The following is a 14,860-nucleotide window of genomic DNA, read 5'->3' as shown; positions in this document are numbered from 1 at the left end:
TTAGTTTCCAGTACCTCTGAGGATTAACTGGCAGCGTTTTGCCCGGCCATGCTATGTTATACCATGCAGCAGGATGATTGGTTTTCACCCACCCACCCATGCTTGATGGGGTAGAAATATTTTGTTTATATCTCCCTATCTGCCTCTCTCGCAGTCATTTGGGCACGCCCCCCTGGCCAAGCACTCCTTGATGGTTAACTGACCGGGCTTCCCTAATGATATGCAAATTAGCGGATGGCCTTTTCAGACCATCCCCTCGCTCGACGCTACCGCCAAGGTCCTGCCCTTCAAAGCGGCGCCTCCCAGCCCAGGTGAAATCGTGTGTGGAAGGGAAGTGGGTGTGTCTCTTCCCTGCTCCGGGGGCATAATGCCGGGGAGCCCGGAGCATACCTGCCGCTGGTGCCCTGAGGGGGTCAGTCGGAGAAAGCGGCGCACGAGAGGGGGCTAATCAGCTGGAAACGGAACAGCTTCCCCTCGTCTGTCTGGATCAAGCTCAGAGCCAGGATGAAACCAGCCGCGGCGGCGGCGGCACATGTGGCCGAGTGAAACCTACCAGCGCCCCGCAGGGCGCGCGAGGGAAGGGAGCGCACAGCCGCAAAGGAGATCCGCCAGACGCAGCGGGCCTGGGGGTGACCACTGCACCGCTCCCTCGATCCCCTCCACCCCGGGGCGCTGGGCGGACCCCGGAGCAGAGAACCCCGGCGCCCGAGCGGGAGGAAGACCCGGCCGGGCGGCCCCCGGAGCCCGCGGATCCTGCGACCAGCTGTTGACGGACTGGCGAGCGCCGAGGGAGGGCGGCTGCCTGGGGACTCTGCGCCGCTGGCGCACATGGGGCAGCGGGCGCGGAAGGACTGACGGGCTCTCGCCGCCAGGCTCCTTCCCGAGCCGGATCGGCCAAGGAGACGGGGCCGGGGGCGGCGGGGACATCGCTCTGGCGGGGCTGGGCTGGTGACCTTGCTGGGATGCGGGCGCCTGGGCAGCCTCCCTCCAGCCAGCCGCGTCGGGGGGCTCTCAGCCCGGGGACACACAGGCCGGGCAGCCGGGCAGCGGTCGGGGCTGGGCAGGCGGATTCGTAGTGCCCGAAGTGGGATCCCCCGGGGGCAGGGACAGGCAGAAGAGAAGCAAGCGCCTGGCTGGATGCACACACGCCCAGGGGGAGGCGGCCGGGGCTGGACTTGGGGCAGCCGAGCCGGAGGAGTCGGGCTAGGTGGCTAGGTCCTTCCCCAGCACGGTTCTCCTCCTCCCGCGAGGAGCCAAGCGCCTGATGTTCACCGACCTGCGAGCCAAGCTCAGCCCCCCGAGAGGCCGAGATGGGGCTCTGAAAATGAACTGCGGCGACCCGAAAGAGATGGAAGGTAAAGGGCGGGGGGCGCTGGGTCGAGGCGGGGATGCTCTTGCTTTCTCCCCAAGCCACACACGCCGCTTGCTGGGGGAGGGGGGTGGCAGACCCCGGGCTGGCTCTGGCTCTCCGTGGGATGCACCAGGTGGAGGGAGGTTCGCAAGCTTTCAACCTGGGTCCCCCCCCCCCACACCCCTTTATCTGAGCCTCCAGAACTTGCAGGCATCGGTCCCCTGTGCTGCAGCGCCCCAGCGGGGCGGGTGTCTTGAGCCCCTTCCAGGCGGTCCTGAGTTTGCAAGACGGAATGGGGGCGCAGGATGAGACGGGGCGGGCGGTGGAAGCAGGTGGGCTCCTGGCCCGTTTGCTGAGCAGGGAGGTGAGTGCTAGGGAGGGGCTGCGGCTTAGCTCAGGGGTTAGGGTGCCGGACCCCGCTTTGTTCGTGGGCTGGACCCCTCGGGGTGAGGGGGGGTCAGGTGGAGACGAGCGTGTTCGCTGGAGCGATATGAACCCGGGGAGGAGGAGACGTCAATCGCCTGGGGGTAGAAGGCCGATGAGCGAAGCAATTGTCTCGCCTCGGTGCAGCGGACAGCCCCAGGGGCCGGTTTCCATGCACTGTGGTCTCTGGCTCCCCCCGGCTCCGCTCTCCCATCGATCACATCCAGGCGGTGCAGTTCCCAGGAGCTGCCCTACGCCCTGTACTAAAAGTTTGCCTCCGGTGAACAGCCCCGAGGGGAATGTGGCCGCTTTAGCTAACCATCTGCTCTCCTTTGTCTGGGCACGTCTGGCTGTTCCAGGGCATCTTCCACCTTCTGTCCCCATCTCTGCAACTGACCCTGGCTGGGCATCCCTAAGACAATTCACCCCTCTGTAATGATACTTCCCTCCCTCCCAGGGTGTTTGTAAAGTGCTTTGAAATCCTCAGATGAAAGGTCCCCTGTAAGTGCCAGGCATTATTTGGGACTCCACCCAAACCCAGCGGACAAACGCTGTTCTTTCAAAAGACTTTGATCCAGAGTCTAGATCAGACCTCCCTAATGCAGCAGCCTAATCATTGACTTCAGGCAAGGCAGGAACAAGAACTCTGAGCTAAATCCTGACACGTACTGAACATTAGCAGCTCCCATGGTCCTGAGTGCCTGGCCACATGTGACCCTTGGTGACTAGATTTTCTTTAGCCTTGTTCTGGGTGGAAGGAAACACCAATGTTCCTGTCTAACTGTCAGGGCCTTTGAAATATTATCTGTCCCAGATATTTACGAATACATTGTCACTCAAAACCAGTACAGGCAACTCATGCGGGTAGTGCCTATCTCCCCTTGGTATGCCCGCAGACTCGCTGGGTGCCTTCTATTTCTGGCCTGGGGGGAAATCTTCTGAAATTTGCAGCTAAATCAAGCAGCTCTATTTTAGCACTAACTTTCGGCCCGATTGCCCTCATGTCAGCGAGCACTCACTTATAGGAACAGGCCCATTCTCTTTTGTCCTTGTCACTCCTTGCATATCACCTGGCCCTAGCTTTAATTTTCAAATCAAAATCAGGAATTCAGTGCAGGAAACAGAATAAAGCAGGTACGGTTTGTTTTCTTTTCTCTCTTCTTTCTTCTCCCTCAGATGAAATAGCAGGAAAAGGCATCGACCTGATCTCTCAATGTAAATTAACTTTAAAATAACAAAATGATATTGACAATGTAAATATTCAATGAGAGAGCTTTAGATGAAGACAGTATGGAATATTGGTTTAGCATAATCCAAGGCCCTGATACACACTTAATGGGCCAAATGGGGCCATAGTGTAACTTCACTGACAATTGAAATGAATTGGTTCTTTGGTGTCAAGCCGTCCCTTTAAAGGCATGTAATTTCACTGAAGCCAATGGGGATCTCTGGATACAACGGAGGGTGGAATATGAGCCATATGTCGCATTGAAGCTTGGGCTGGGGGTGGGAAGGCCATGTCATAATTTGAAGGGTCAATGATCCGATGTGCTAAGAACCACTCTTCTCAGGGGAGCCACGTCACTCACGCCCCAGTGCCCAGGAATCTTTCCCAGAGGGTCGAGTGGAATTCTCCATCCTTTACAGCATTTTAAGATCAGCTGAAGGGGAAAAGTAAAATAACATGAAGGCCAATTTATTTTGTGGTTCACATGGTGAAGGTGTCAAAGGCGAGGCATGACCTCTAGGGACCCATTCCATGAGTGAATGATGTGATTTATTCACCAGTCCTAAGAAGCCCCAGAAGAACCTGAACTGTTTTTTCTTTTCCTGCTGCAAGCAATGAAGGAAATGCAACGGGCCTCTAGTTAATCTGAACCACAAATCCATCTTCTTGATTGCAGGCTAGTTTCTTGCACCATTAGGTGCTAAATGTCTCTTTCCCATGGGGATGTTGGAAATGCAGCAAAATGACAAATGGTTTTTGTTCATCATAACGCACACTTCTCTAAGGCACTGTAGGAAGTTTATACCCAGTAGCAGAAATGCTAATCTATTGTAGGTACTTATGTGAGCCCCATCTCCATAGTATCTGTGCACATCACAGTCTTTACTCCTCACAGCACCCAATGAGATGAAAGTGCTATTATCCCCATCTTACAGATGGGGAACTGAGGCACCAAGAGACTAAGTGATTTGCCCAAAGTCATAGAGGATGGTGTGGCGTAGCAGGAACTCATCCCAGGTCTCCCATAGCCTGCCTAGCACGCTGACCACTGGACCCAGCCTTCTTCTCTGAGGAAGTTCAAGATTTTGGGGCCCAGATTTCCCAGAATTGTGTGTGAAAGAGACATTTGTGCACTCCTAACTTGCATGTGCACGTTTTACTGCACACAGCTGCAGTAACTGTGCACACAAAGTAGATGCAAAGGCAGTGCCTTTGTGTTTTGTAGGAGTTTGAATTATTTGCTTTGGGTTTTTTTTTTTTTTTTTTTTTAAATAAGAGACTCTGAAATAAGTTTTATGGCCCCATATTTAGGCCCCCTATTGACGTTTGTCCCACTGTGTAAACCCCCTTGAAGTCTGGCACGGTTCAGAAGGATTGGCAATTGAGAGAGGAAACAGGTGCATCAAAGGGGCTATCTCCGGCGGTGAAGGGAAGATTGGAATAGCGGGAGTGTTGCAGGTGAAGACTGAGGCACACTGGGTGTGGAATAGCAGGGCTGCAGTACGTTTAGGAATTATCTGCCTTTCTCCGGGTATTACCTCTTCCTTTTCATGAACAGCAAAATCACTCCCACATTTTAAATGGAGCAATTCACCTCTCTAACTGGTGTGCTAATGTTCTGCTTTTCTAGATCTGCACAGGGAGGGAGAGCTGGAGCCCTACAGAGATCTGCCATTTTTATTTTGCACTTAACAGGCCCCTATTCCCATAGTATCTGAGCGCCTCTAAGCTTTCAAGTAGTTATCCTCACAACAGCCCTGGGAGGTCAGGCAGATAAGACCATTTTATAGCCTGAGGTTAAATGATTTGCCTGAGGTCACACAGGAAATCTGTGGCATAGCAGGGAACTGAACCTGGGACTCTCCGGATATGTCTACACTGCAATTAAACACCTGTGGCTGGCCTGTGTCAGCTGACTGGGCTTCAGCTGCAGGACTATAAAATTGCTGTAGAGATGTCTAGGCTCAGGCAGGAGCCTGGGCTCTGGGACCGCTCCCTTTGCAGGGTTGCAGAGGCCGGGCGCTAGCCCAAGCCTGGAGGTCTACATGCGATTTTATAGCTGAGCCCTGCAAACCTGAGTCCGCTGATGTGGGCCAGTTTCAGGTGTTTTATTGCACTGTGGACGTATCCTTGGGTCCTAGGCTAGTGGGCTAACCACTGGGCAATCCTTCCTCTTTGCCAGGGGATGGGAATCTTGCTCCTAATTTGTATGCTTTTGATATGAATTTGGCTGCTTGAAATTTCTCTCTCAGGGGATGGTTGGTAACATCTGCAAGTGGATTGGCAAAACTGACATATCAAGTCTGTTCTAAGCAAATTTATAGCAGCAGGTAGCGGTCAAACTGCATCCGACTCAAAACACTAGGCAGCCCCTACCCTGAGACACTGCCACTGACTGTCTGTCCCATTCAGTGTTTTCAGGTCCTGGACTGAACAGTGGGATCTGTTGTGGAGGATTCAGAAATCATACATTTTCCTCTCCTTCCCTGCCCAGTCATAGCGGTTGTTGCACTGAGCTCGTGTAACATCTATTTTTCATCAAGACGTAGCTATTGCTAAAAGTGACTTGGGGGGGAAAATTGAAGCCGCTGTGTATTTTGAAAGTGAGTTGAGTAAACTCCATCTTCCTGTGCTGTTCTGAATGGCAGCTCCCAACCTTTTTCTAGCCAGACTCTCACCCATTCTGAACCCAACCAAGATGCATGCACAATTAAGAAGCTCCCTAGGCTGTGAATTTATATGCAATGCCTATGTTTCTATCACCCATCACAGAAAGCAACAGCTGCTATGGGTTTCCATGCAGCAGGTTAGCCTTGTTCTGTCTCTCTGGCCTTTCCAGCATTAGGGGAGAGGCACTGAAATACAACAAAGTGCAATGAGAGAAAACGCAGCGGGGGGATCAGCCAGTGTCTTTCTGTTCAGAGCACGCATGCTAACCTGTTAGGTGAAGTCTGGGGACAAAAAACTATCTCCCAGGAAGATTTAGGACAGGCTCATCTCCAGTCACTGCTGGTGGAGGCTGAAATGCTACAGGGATGGAATGAACCAGGTTGATTAAAAAATAACCCTTTCTCTTCCTGGTTCGACATGTACTGCTGCTAAGCATGGCAGCTTGGCCTGGTAGGGGGAATTGCAGCAAGAGGGTACAAGAACCAGTGAGGTCTAGAAATCCAATGAAACCTACTCTAAAGGAGGGAGTGTTGTCTAGTAATTAGACTTGGGGAGGGTGGGGGGGCGGGCAGGTCAGAACTGGAATTCAGGACTCCTGGGTAGAGCTGGGTGAATTTTTGGAGAATAGTAAATTTACTGAAAAAGGCATTTTTCGGGTCACCAAAACTATTCATGAATTTGGATCAAATTTGACAAATACTGTAGTTTCATGCAGGAAAAAAATGGGAAGGTTTTTTTATTTGTCAAAAGTTCATTTGGAAATGAAACCTTTTGATTTTTCTTTTCAAAATGTTTCACGTTGACTTTTTTGTTTCAAAAGAGCATCTTGTTTCAAAACTTAGCTAAATTAAGAAAGAAAGAAAGACACCCAGAAATAATCTGAAACCAAAACTTCACTTTGGGTTAAACAAAACATTTTGTTCAACCTGAAATGGTTTCTCCCCCACCCCCCACCCCAGATTTTTTTGGTTTGGCCCCAAACTGAAAAATCAGTTATTTGCTCACATCTAGCTGTTTAAGGGGAGTGAGCTTTATCCCTTAGAGCAGAGGACTGGAAGTCAGGAGGTGTCCTGGGTTCTATTCCCACCTCTGCTCCTGAATTGCTGTGAGACCCTAGGAAAATTACTTAATCTTGCTGCTTCAGCTTCCCTCTTTGTATTTAGCTCCCAAAGGTATTGCAATATTTAATTAATGTTAGTCAAGTGTTTTGCAATCTTTGGCTGGAAGCCGCTCTAGAAGTTCTAAGTATTATTATGATTACAAAAAGACAATAAATCAAAGAGAATAATTTACAAGTTTTTTTTTTTTATTGCCGAGTTTCACTGTAGGCAAATGATTGGTTGACTGACCCCAGCAGAGATGTTTTGAAATGGCAAGAACCCCATAAAGCGAGGAGGGATCCCCTGCTCTGAGGCGAGCTGCGGCAAAGGAACAGATCATGAGTATTTTTTTTTAGGAAAGGAAGTATGGTGGGAAAGAGGTAGGCTTGGAAGAACATAGCTGAAGCCAAATAGCATTTTAAGAGGGGTAAGGCAGGATAGTGAGATTGTATAGGACGAATAGACCAGGTGAGGTAAGTGTCAAGTACATGTGGGTAAGTGGAGATGCATAGGAGACAAGAACTCCTGACCTGTCACTCCATTTCTGACATGAACTCCCTGTGTCTATGGCCTTGGACACCTCATTTTATCTGTGAAGTGGAGCTAATGATATTTGCCTGCCTTACAGGGGTGAGGGGGCTAGGGGAGGATCCTGGGTATGTAGGTGGCCCCCAAAGCAGGGTGTGTGGCCAGGCTGCAGAAGGCCCATACAGGGTAGGAGAACTTTCTTCCCCCCCCCCCCCATGCCATATGTGAGTGAAGAACTTGGCCTCTGACTGCTGTGGAGAAGGCTGCGGGCAGAGGGATTTGGGGTGAGAATGGGAGCGGCACAGGCCCAGCAAGTGATCTGGTGACTCCCCTGGATGTGGGGGAGCACAGGGGATGTGAGTGTCCCATGGCACTGGGTTGGTGGAGGAGAAAGGTTACATCCCTCTGAACCCAGCTGAAGTCTCCTGGCTGAGGGTCCCTGACAGGCTGTGTCTACACTACCGACTTCTGCTGGCATAGCTGGTCGCTCAGGGGTGTGAAGAGGTGTGACACTCCTTCTCCCCCACCCTCCACCCCCCCGGCAGAAACCCCTCATGTTGACACAGTTATACTGGAATTAGCAATACCAGTAAAAGCATGGCTTGGCCAGTATAGCTGGGTCCACACTAGGAGCACTTTGCTGGTGCAGTATGCCTGTGATCCCATCCCAGCAAAGTGCTCCGAGTGTAGACAGCCTCAGGCTCTGCCCACGGGTCCAAGCCTTGACCCGGTGCTTTGGGGATGAGAAATGCTCTGTAAAGAGATGTGCTGGGTTGTTGGGGAGTCGGGATGAGCTCCGTTAATACAGGCGAGGGAGGCAGAAAGCTGAGAAGATTATCCTACCTTTTTCTCTCTGTGTGTTTCGTACATGCCTGCTAAGTAAAGGAGCCAAAGTCTCACAAGCAGTGAGTAAAAATGACAATTAATACTCTGCGTTTCTGTAGCGCCTTCCATCCCAGCCTCTCACTGCCCAGTTTGGATGAGCCCCTGCTCAGGGCTAGGAGGAGGAAATGCACCTTTGCTCACCTGGTCACTCCTAGTATGCCCCTGAGTGCAAGGACTGCTCCAGTTTAGTGGCGGGAGGGTGCTCGGCTCCTGAAGGCATTGTGCTGCAATGAGACGATCTCCCTCTGGGACAGGACGGTGCAGCTCTACGCCAATCCCCACCATAGATGCTGGAACTAAGGGGGCTGGCGGTGCTATAGCACCCCTAGCTTGAGGTGGTTTCCATCATATACAGGGTTTACAGTTTGGTTCAATGGCTCCAAGCACCTCCAATATACAAATTGTTCCAGCCCCCCTGCTCCCCGCCCACCCCGGGCTCCATGGTGCCAGCACGTGGCGGCCCGAACCAGTGAGGCCGCACCACGAGAGTCAAGCGGAGGACAGAAATTCCGTCCCCAGGAGGATTTTGCGATTTCAGAATTCGATTTCATTCTGATTTGGAACAAACCCTACACATGTTGAAATTCTCCATGGAAGCGAAATTGACGAAAGAGCTGTTTGTGTGCAGATCTCTTTAAAAACTGGAAATGCAGTGGCATTTGGAAAAGAAAAATTGAAATGTGGATTATGTCAAAATGGGACATAATCAAACTCACCTCCTCCCCTTTTGTTTTCCTCTGAATTTCCTCTGAAATCCACGTGATTTAGCAAAGTCCTTCGATTCGGGGGGAACTGCGTTGTTCTAATGGAAAACTGTTCCAGCCCAGCATTCCTGATTCAGCTCTATGCACAGCATCCCAGGGGAGTAAAATGAAGAGCCTAACCTGGGGAAACGGAGGCACGGAGATAAGGAGCATTCAGCAAGTCTGGGCTCAAGCCAAGAGCAGAACTTGGATCTCCTGGAGTTTAGCCCCGCGGCTAGTGTTGCTTTCCTAACTCTCAGATGAGTTCCGCTTTCCAAACAGCGCGGGCAGCTGGTGACCCCTGAACTGTGACATACAGGAATTCCACAGGCCCTCACCCTCCATTTTATTTGTCGATTTGGGTTTCCACTGGCAGCTTTGTCTCCACTGGGGAGCTGCTGCGTAGATGCACCGAACAAAGCTCCTTCCCCTCTTGGAGAACTTTCACCTCCGTGTATAATCTCCACTTGACACAGGATTAGAAGGGGCGAGCAGAGGAAGTGACAGGCAGATATTTAGATCTAGTGGTAGCGGGTTAAGCCCTTTTCAGAGTAGTTTACATTCTGTCCTTCTGTGTCACTCCCTGGCCATGTAAATGAAGGAGCTTAGCGAGGGGGTTGGAGGGTGGGGGGTAGAAGAGGGGATTATCTAAGGACAATAACATGGGGGGGGGGGAGGGGAGCTTTGGCTGTGCTGTGAGCAGGAGAGTACTGTGTATAAAGAATGCCAGGGTCTTAATCCTCCTCTCTGCATTGCTGATTGGCTGGGTTGCTGCCCAGCTCGCAGAAAAAGCAGAGGGTACTGAGTGCTGCATATTGGCAGGAGGGCTGAAGCGCCGATCAGCAGGAGTCAGTCAGGTATGGCAGAGGTCTGAGGGCAGAAGGGACTCACCCAGCGCTGGCTCGCTCTCATTCGTTCATCCTCTTCTGAGGCCGCAGCCAGGGCGACCACCCATCTCCCACGACGACGAACTACGGAGCCGTCGCGGTGCAACCCGGGAAGGCTGGGTCTGGTCTGGTGAACCTGCGGTGCAAGGACCCAGTTCCCTGTTGGTGTAAAAGGCTGGTGCTCCATTGAAGTCAGTGGAGCTCTGCTGACTTGCCCCGGCAGGGAGATGTGTCTGAGAACAGGAAGGGATGGGGTCATGCCTCTTTGTGTTTGTCTGGAGGTGGGCAGAGGCGTCGTTGCAAACACTGGCTCTGGAGAAGCGGGCCCAGGGGCAGCCTAAGCAAAGGGGGTTCTAGTCCGTGCAGAAGGAGACAAAGGCCTGGCTGATTTTTGAATTTGTTCCGTTAGGGTCATTGTAGGAGGAAATCAGTTGATGCTTTTGGTTTTGTGGCTCTGCTGTTGAGCGTTCATCTGTGTGGCTTTATTACTGTATTTACTGTAGTGTATGAGAGCCATGGAGTAGGGCCCCACTGAGCTTGGCCTCTGTACTTGACTATGAAAAGACAGGAAATCTCTTCCATCGGGTCCTGAAAGGAAAAGCTAGGGCTCGCTGATGTGCTTGTACCTTGAGCCCTCTTGCTCTAGAAAGAATGGACTCTGGCCCCTGCTGAGCGACCCCTTGACTTTTGCTCCTGTGCTGCAGAACTAAGTGCTGTTGATTTACCAGAGAGTTGAAACCCGAGGGCTGGTTGGGAGAAGAGAGCAGAAGGTTTCTAAAGAACTGCCTCCGAGCTCTGGGATAATACAACTGCTGCCTCTCTCCATTGGAGCATAAACCCATCAGGGCGCTCCGTACGCTGCCTTTATTCAGAGCGCTTTCATTTTTTTGCCTTTCTCCCATCTGCTGCCTGCTCTCTGACACTGTGGGCTCGTCTCAGACCAGGTTTGAATACAGCAACCTGAGCTCCCAATACTTCTGTTAGTCTTAAAGGTGCCACAGGACCCTCTGAGCTCCTGTGCGAGCCTCAGATACTGTGGGGATGGATGCAGGATAATGACCTTTGGAAACAGGTCCCTGTCTTTCAGCTTCAGGCCAGGACCCCTAAAGGAGTCCTTTAACAGAGCAGGACCCCTGCTCCCCTGCGTACCCCTTCTGTACTACATGCCACACTAGCTGCAAGTATTCTGGGAAGGGACGCTAGTCCTGCTGCGGGGAAAGCTGAAGCCAGCTTCTCCTTACCCACCCAATTTTATATATGTAAATAACACACACATTGTGGGTACGTATGTGGATGTCATTACACAGCACGTGAACTAAACGGGAGGGGTCCTGCAGTGGAGCTGTCTATCTTCAACAGCCTCAGGGTAACAGCAGGACCAGCTGCTAGCTAATAATGGGCTCTTCAATCTAGCAGCGAAAGGCCTAACACAATCCAATGCCTGGAAGTTGAAGATAGACAAATTCAGACTGGAAATGAGGCATACATTTTTAATGGTGAGAGTAATTAACCACGGGAGCAATACACAGAGGGTCCTGGTGGATTCTCCATCACTGACAATTTTTAAATCGAGATCGGCTGTTTATCCAAAGGATCTGCTCTAGGATCTGCCTGTGTTATACAGGAGATCAGACCAGATGGTCAGCATGGTCCCTTCTGCCCTTGGAATCTAAGAATTACGGTCCCATCAGCAAAGGAAGTAAGCAGCCAAACATGGCATGGCTTTAGAATCTAATATCCCCCTAATGAGGGTCTATAAAGACAAATGATTCTAGCCCGAGCAATCCATCTGTGGGTGCATCATGTCTGTTATATAATACTTTTGTTTTTAAAAAGGGAAAAACCCCAAATTCTTGTCAATTGGCTCTTGTGTTTCTGAGGGCGGCTGGTAACCTCTATCACCCTGGCTTGGAACGTTCAGCCACCAGTGCGGCTTTTACTTCTGTGACGGCCATCTTATAATGCTTAATAACCTGTGGATGAGGTCAGCATTTACATCTCCCCTCTAATTTAAGAAAAGGTCCCCTCCCATCTGTGATGTCAAAGTCACATTACACGGCGCTGGCATCAGAATGATGAAATAGCCCTTTCCGTCTGAACCTCTGCACTTCTTCAGAACAGTCCTGTTGGCTTCTCATTGTTCCCAGTTACTGATGCCTTTGGTATTTACCTGTGCCTGGCTTCTCCAGCAGACCCTCTTTGCAGTGGGGTGGCCTCTATTGCTCGGCCCTTGCACTGATTTGACTTAGCTCTCTATCTAAGTACCTACACGGCCTCCGAGCACCAGGTTTCGCTATGCAGTTGCATTTGCATGAAAGACTCCGCTCCATTTGTTATATTAAAAGAAGAAATAATCACAAGAGAATTGTTGCAGTGGTTTACCGAGCAATAATCCCATATCCGCTCATGATCCATCAGAACCTTCATGGCGTATGGAGGAGAGCAGATACGTTTAGCAAGCCCATTCTTAGATCAGACCAGTTTCCCATTCCGTTTCCCCTTATTCTCTTAGCTGGTTTATGTCGTTATTAATTGACAAGGGCTTTTCTTTATTTCTGAAAATTAATGAAAGGAGGACATTCCCTTTCAGGGACCTATAGTCCTTTCAAGCTGTCATTTAGTTCCTCCCTTGGGGACCAAGGTAAGATTGCTTTCCACAGTGTGTTCCCTAAAGGTTCCTTAAGTCAGATTAAAATGTCTCAGACAATGGCATTTCCACCTCATCCCTTAGGAGACCATTCCACAGCCTAATGGCTCTCACTCTTGGGAAACGGTTGATATTTCTCTCTGCTGAATGCGATCCCATTCCTCCTCGTCCTATTCCTTGGCTAGGTTTAGTTCTGTACAACATATCATTTGAGTGAGTGGCATTTTCTTAGATTTCAGTTTCCTGTTGCACAAGGGTTGACTTTTCTTTTCAAGTTAGGGATCACCCCTAGAGATCCCAACTATAGAAGTGAGGCTTTTTACCCATGAAAGCTGATGCCCAAATAAATCTGTTAGTCTTTAAGGTGCCACCGGACTCCTTGTTGTTTTTGTGGATACAGACTAACACGGCTACCCCCTGATCCTTAACTATAGATATTAGCGTCCAAAGGAATGATGGTTTTCTTGAACCCTTTCATTCCTACAGTGCCTCAGGTATCCTTGGAAAGACGCTTCTCTTTGTGTGGCTTCAGATTGTTCATTGTAGTCTAAACAGTGAGATCTTAGTCCAGGGATGGGCAAACGACAGCCCACGGGCCACAACCGGCCCGCGAGACCATCCTGCCCGGCCCCCGAGCTCCTGGCCCGGGAGGCTAGCCCCGGCCTCTCCCCTGCTGTCCCCCCTCCCCCGCAGCCTCAGCTCGCTCGCTCCACCGCCGGCGCAATGCTCTGGGCGGCGGGGCTGTGAGCTCCTGGGGCAGCGCAGCTACAGAGCCCGGCCTGACCTGGTGCTCTGTGCTGCATGGTGGTGGCGGCGTGGCTGGCTCCAGTTGGGCAGCGTGGCTGTAGCGCCGCCAGCCTGCTCCAGGCAGCGCGGTAAGGGGGCAGGGAGCAGGGGAAGTTGGATAGAGGGCAGGGGAGTTCAGCGTGCTGGTCAGGGGGTGTGGATGGTGGTCGGGGGGGCAAAAAGGGGGTTGAATGGGGGCAGGGGTCCCGTCAGGAAGGGGGGGGGGTTGGATGGGGTGGCAGGGGGCAGTCAGGGGCAGGAGTTCCGGGGGCAGTCGGGGGGGGGGTTGGATGGGGTGGCAGGGGGCAGTCAGGGGACAGGGAGAAGGGGTGGTTGGATGTGGCAGGGGTCGTCAGGAATGAGAGGAGGGGTTGGATGGGGCGGCGGGGGTCCAGGGGCAGTCAGGGGACAGGGAGCGGGGGTGTGTGGATGGGGCAGGGGTCCCAGAGGGGCTGTCAGGGAACAGGGGGGGTTAGATGGGGTCCCTGGGGAAGGGCAGATAGGAGGTGGGGGCCGGGCCACAATCCCCTCCTCTAACTGGCCCTCCATACAATTTACGAAACCTGATGCGGCCCTCAGGCCAAAAAGTTTGCCCGCCCCTGTCTTAGTCCCTGCTTTGTGGGATCCATGTGGCTTATGCCAAGCCTCCCGCCTTTTATCTAGAATAGATGAGCGTGTGACTCTAGTACTCTAGTACAGAAGGATTCATTTTCTTTCCCCCCCAAAGGAAAATTTTACATTTTAATTGGAACAAATGGAATAGCCCAAGCTTCTGAGCAACCCAACGGTCAATTCCGAATGAGCACAATTACTTTCCTTTCTCACCATGGTCGTGCATGTGCAGATGCTGGCATGCTCGCACATACGTGTGGTTATTCACCCACACATGCAAATACACCCTTGTGTGCATGTACTCACATTACCAGTACATATGCACACACACGCACATGTGCCTGATGTGAATTCAAACCTGTGTGTACCCCCACATCTGTTCAAAGTTCACATGTGTGCATGTACTCAGAGCTGTGTAAGTGATCACACATTCACAGACACACAGGCATTTCTGTAAATGCTCTGATTGGTGTCTCATAAGGATTTGGAAGAGGAAAGGGGCAGGATCTGCTGGGCTTCATTATAATCTCAAGAAATCTCCTTGACCCCTGAATTGTCTGGGGATAGGAGGGAGCGGATGGAATTTTATCAGAGAACTCCACGGGATGGATTGACCACTCCATTGCACCAGTCTGACACTTTGGAAGCAATGGGCCAGATACTCAGCGCACAGAAACTGGCAAAATGTAGCTCCTTTGAAGTCAGCGGAACTACCCCAATTTACAGCATTTGAGGACCAACCCAGTGCATACACACTTGCATAAAACTGGTGTAGCAAATTGGTGAATCAGACCCTTTGGGACTCGCTGGCTGGAAAATTGGTGTCAAAGCAAGCTTTGCTGGTGCTAGCACTGTGGGCAAACGGCTCGGGCAGCTCTGTTCATTTCATCAGAGCAAGCTGGCGTAAGCAATTGTGGTTGCGGGCTGTTCGCTTCTCTTTGAAAAGAAAATAAGGGACTGGTGGGGGCAGGAAGACATTTAAACAGCATTCAGGGTATGA

General features: G+C 51.4%; 1 protein-coding gene across 1 annotated transcript in view; it reads left to right on the top strand.

Moving 5' to 3' along the window:
* Window positions 1–349: 349 nt before the first annotated feature.
* Window positions 350–14,860, top strand: part of LOC128846641 (sterile alpha motif domain-containing protein 10-like) — a 39,325-nt gene continuing 24,814 nt past the window's right edge. Inside the window, exon 1 of the mRNA XM_054045879.1 lies at window positions 350–1,355. Within this exon, the coding sequence (XP_053901854.1) occupies window positions 1,265–1,355 (91 nt within the window). The 5' untranslated portion in view covers window positions 350–1,264. The remainder of the gene's footprint in view (window positions 1,356–14,860) is intronic.

This window comes from Malaclemys terrapin, chromosome 12, assembly GCF_027887155.1.
Source record: "Malaclemys terrapin pileata isolate rMalTer1 chromosome 12, rMalTer1.hap1, whole genome shotgun sequence".
NCBI classification, from domain to species: Eukaryota; Metazoa; Chordata; order Testudines; family Emydidae; genus Malaclemys; species Malaclemys terrapin.
This window is presented reverse-complemented; position numbering and strand designations above follow the sequence as displayed.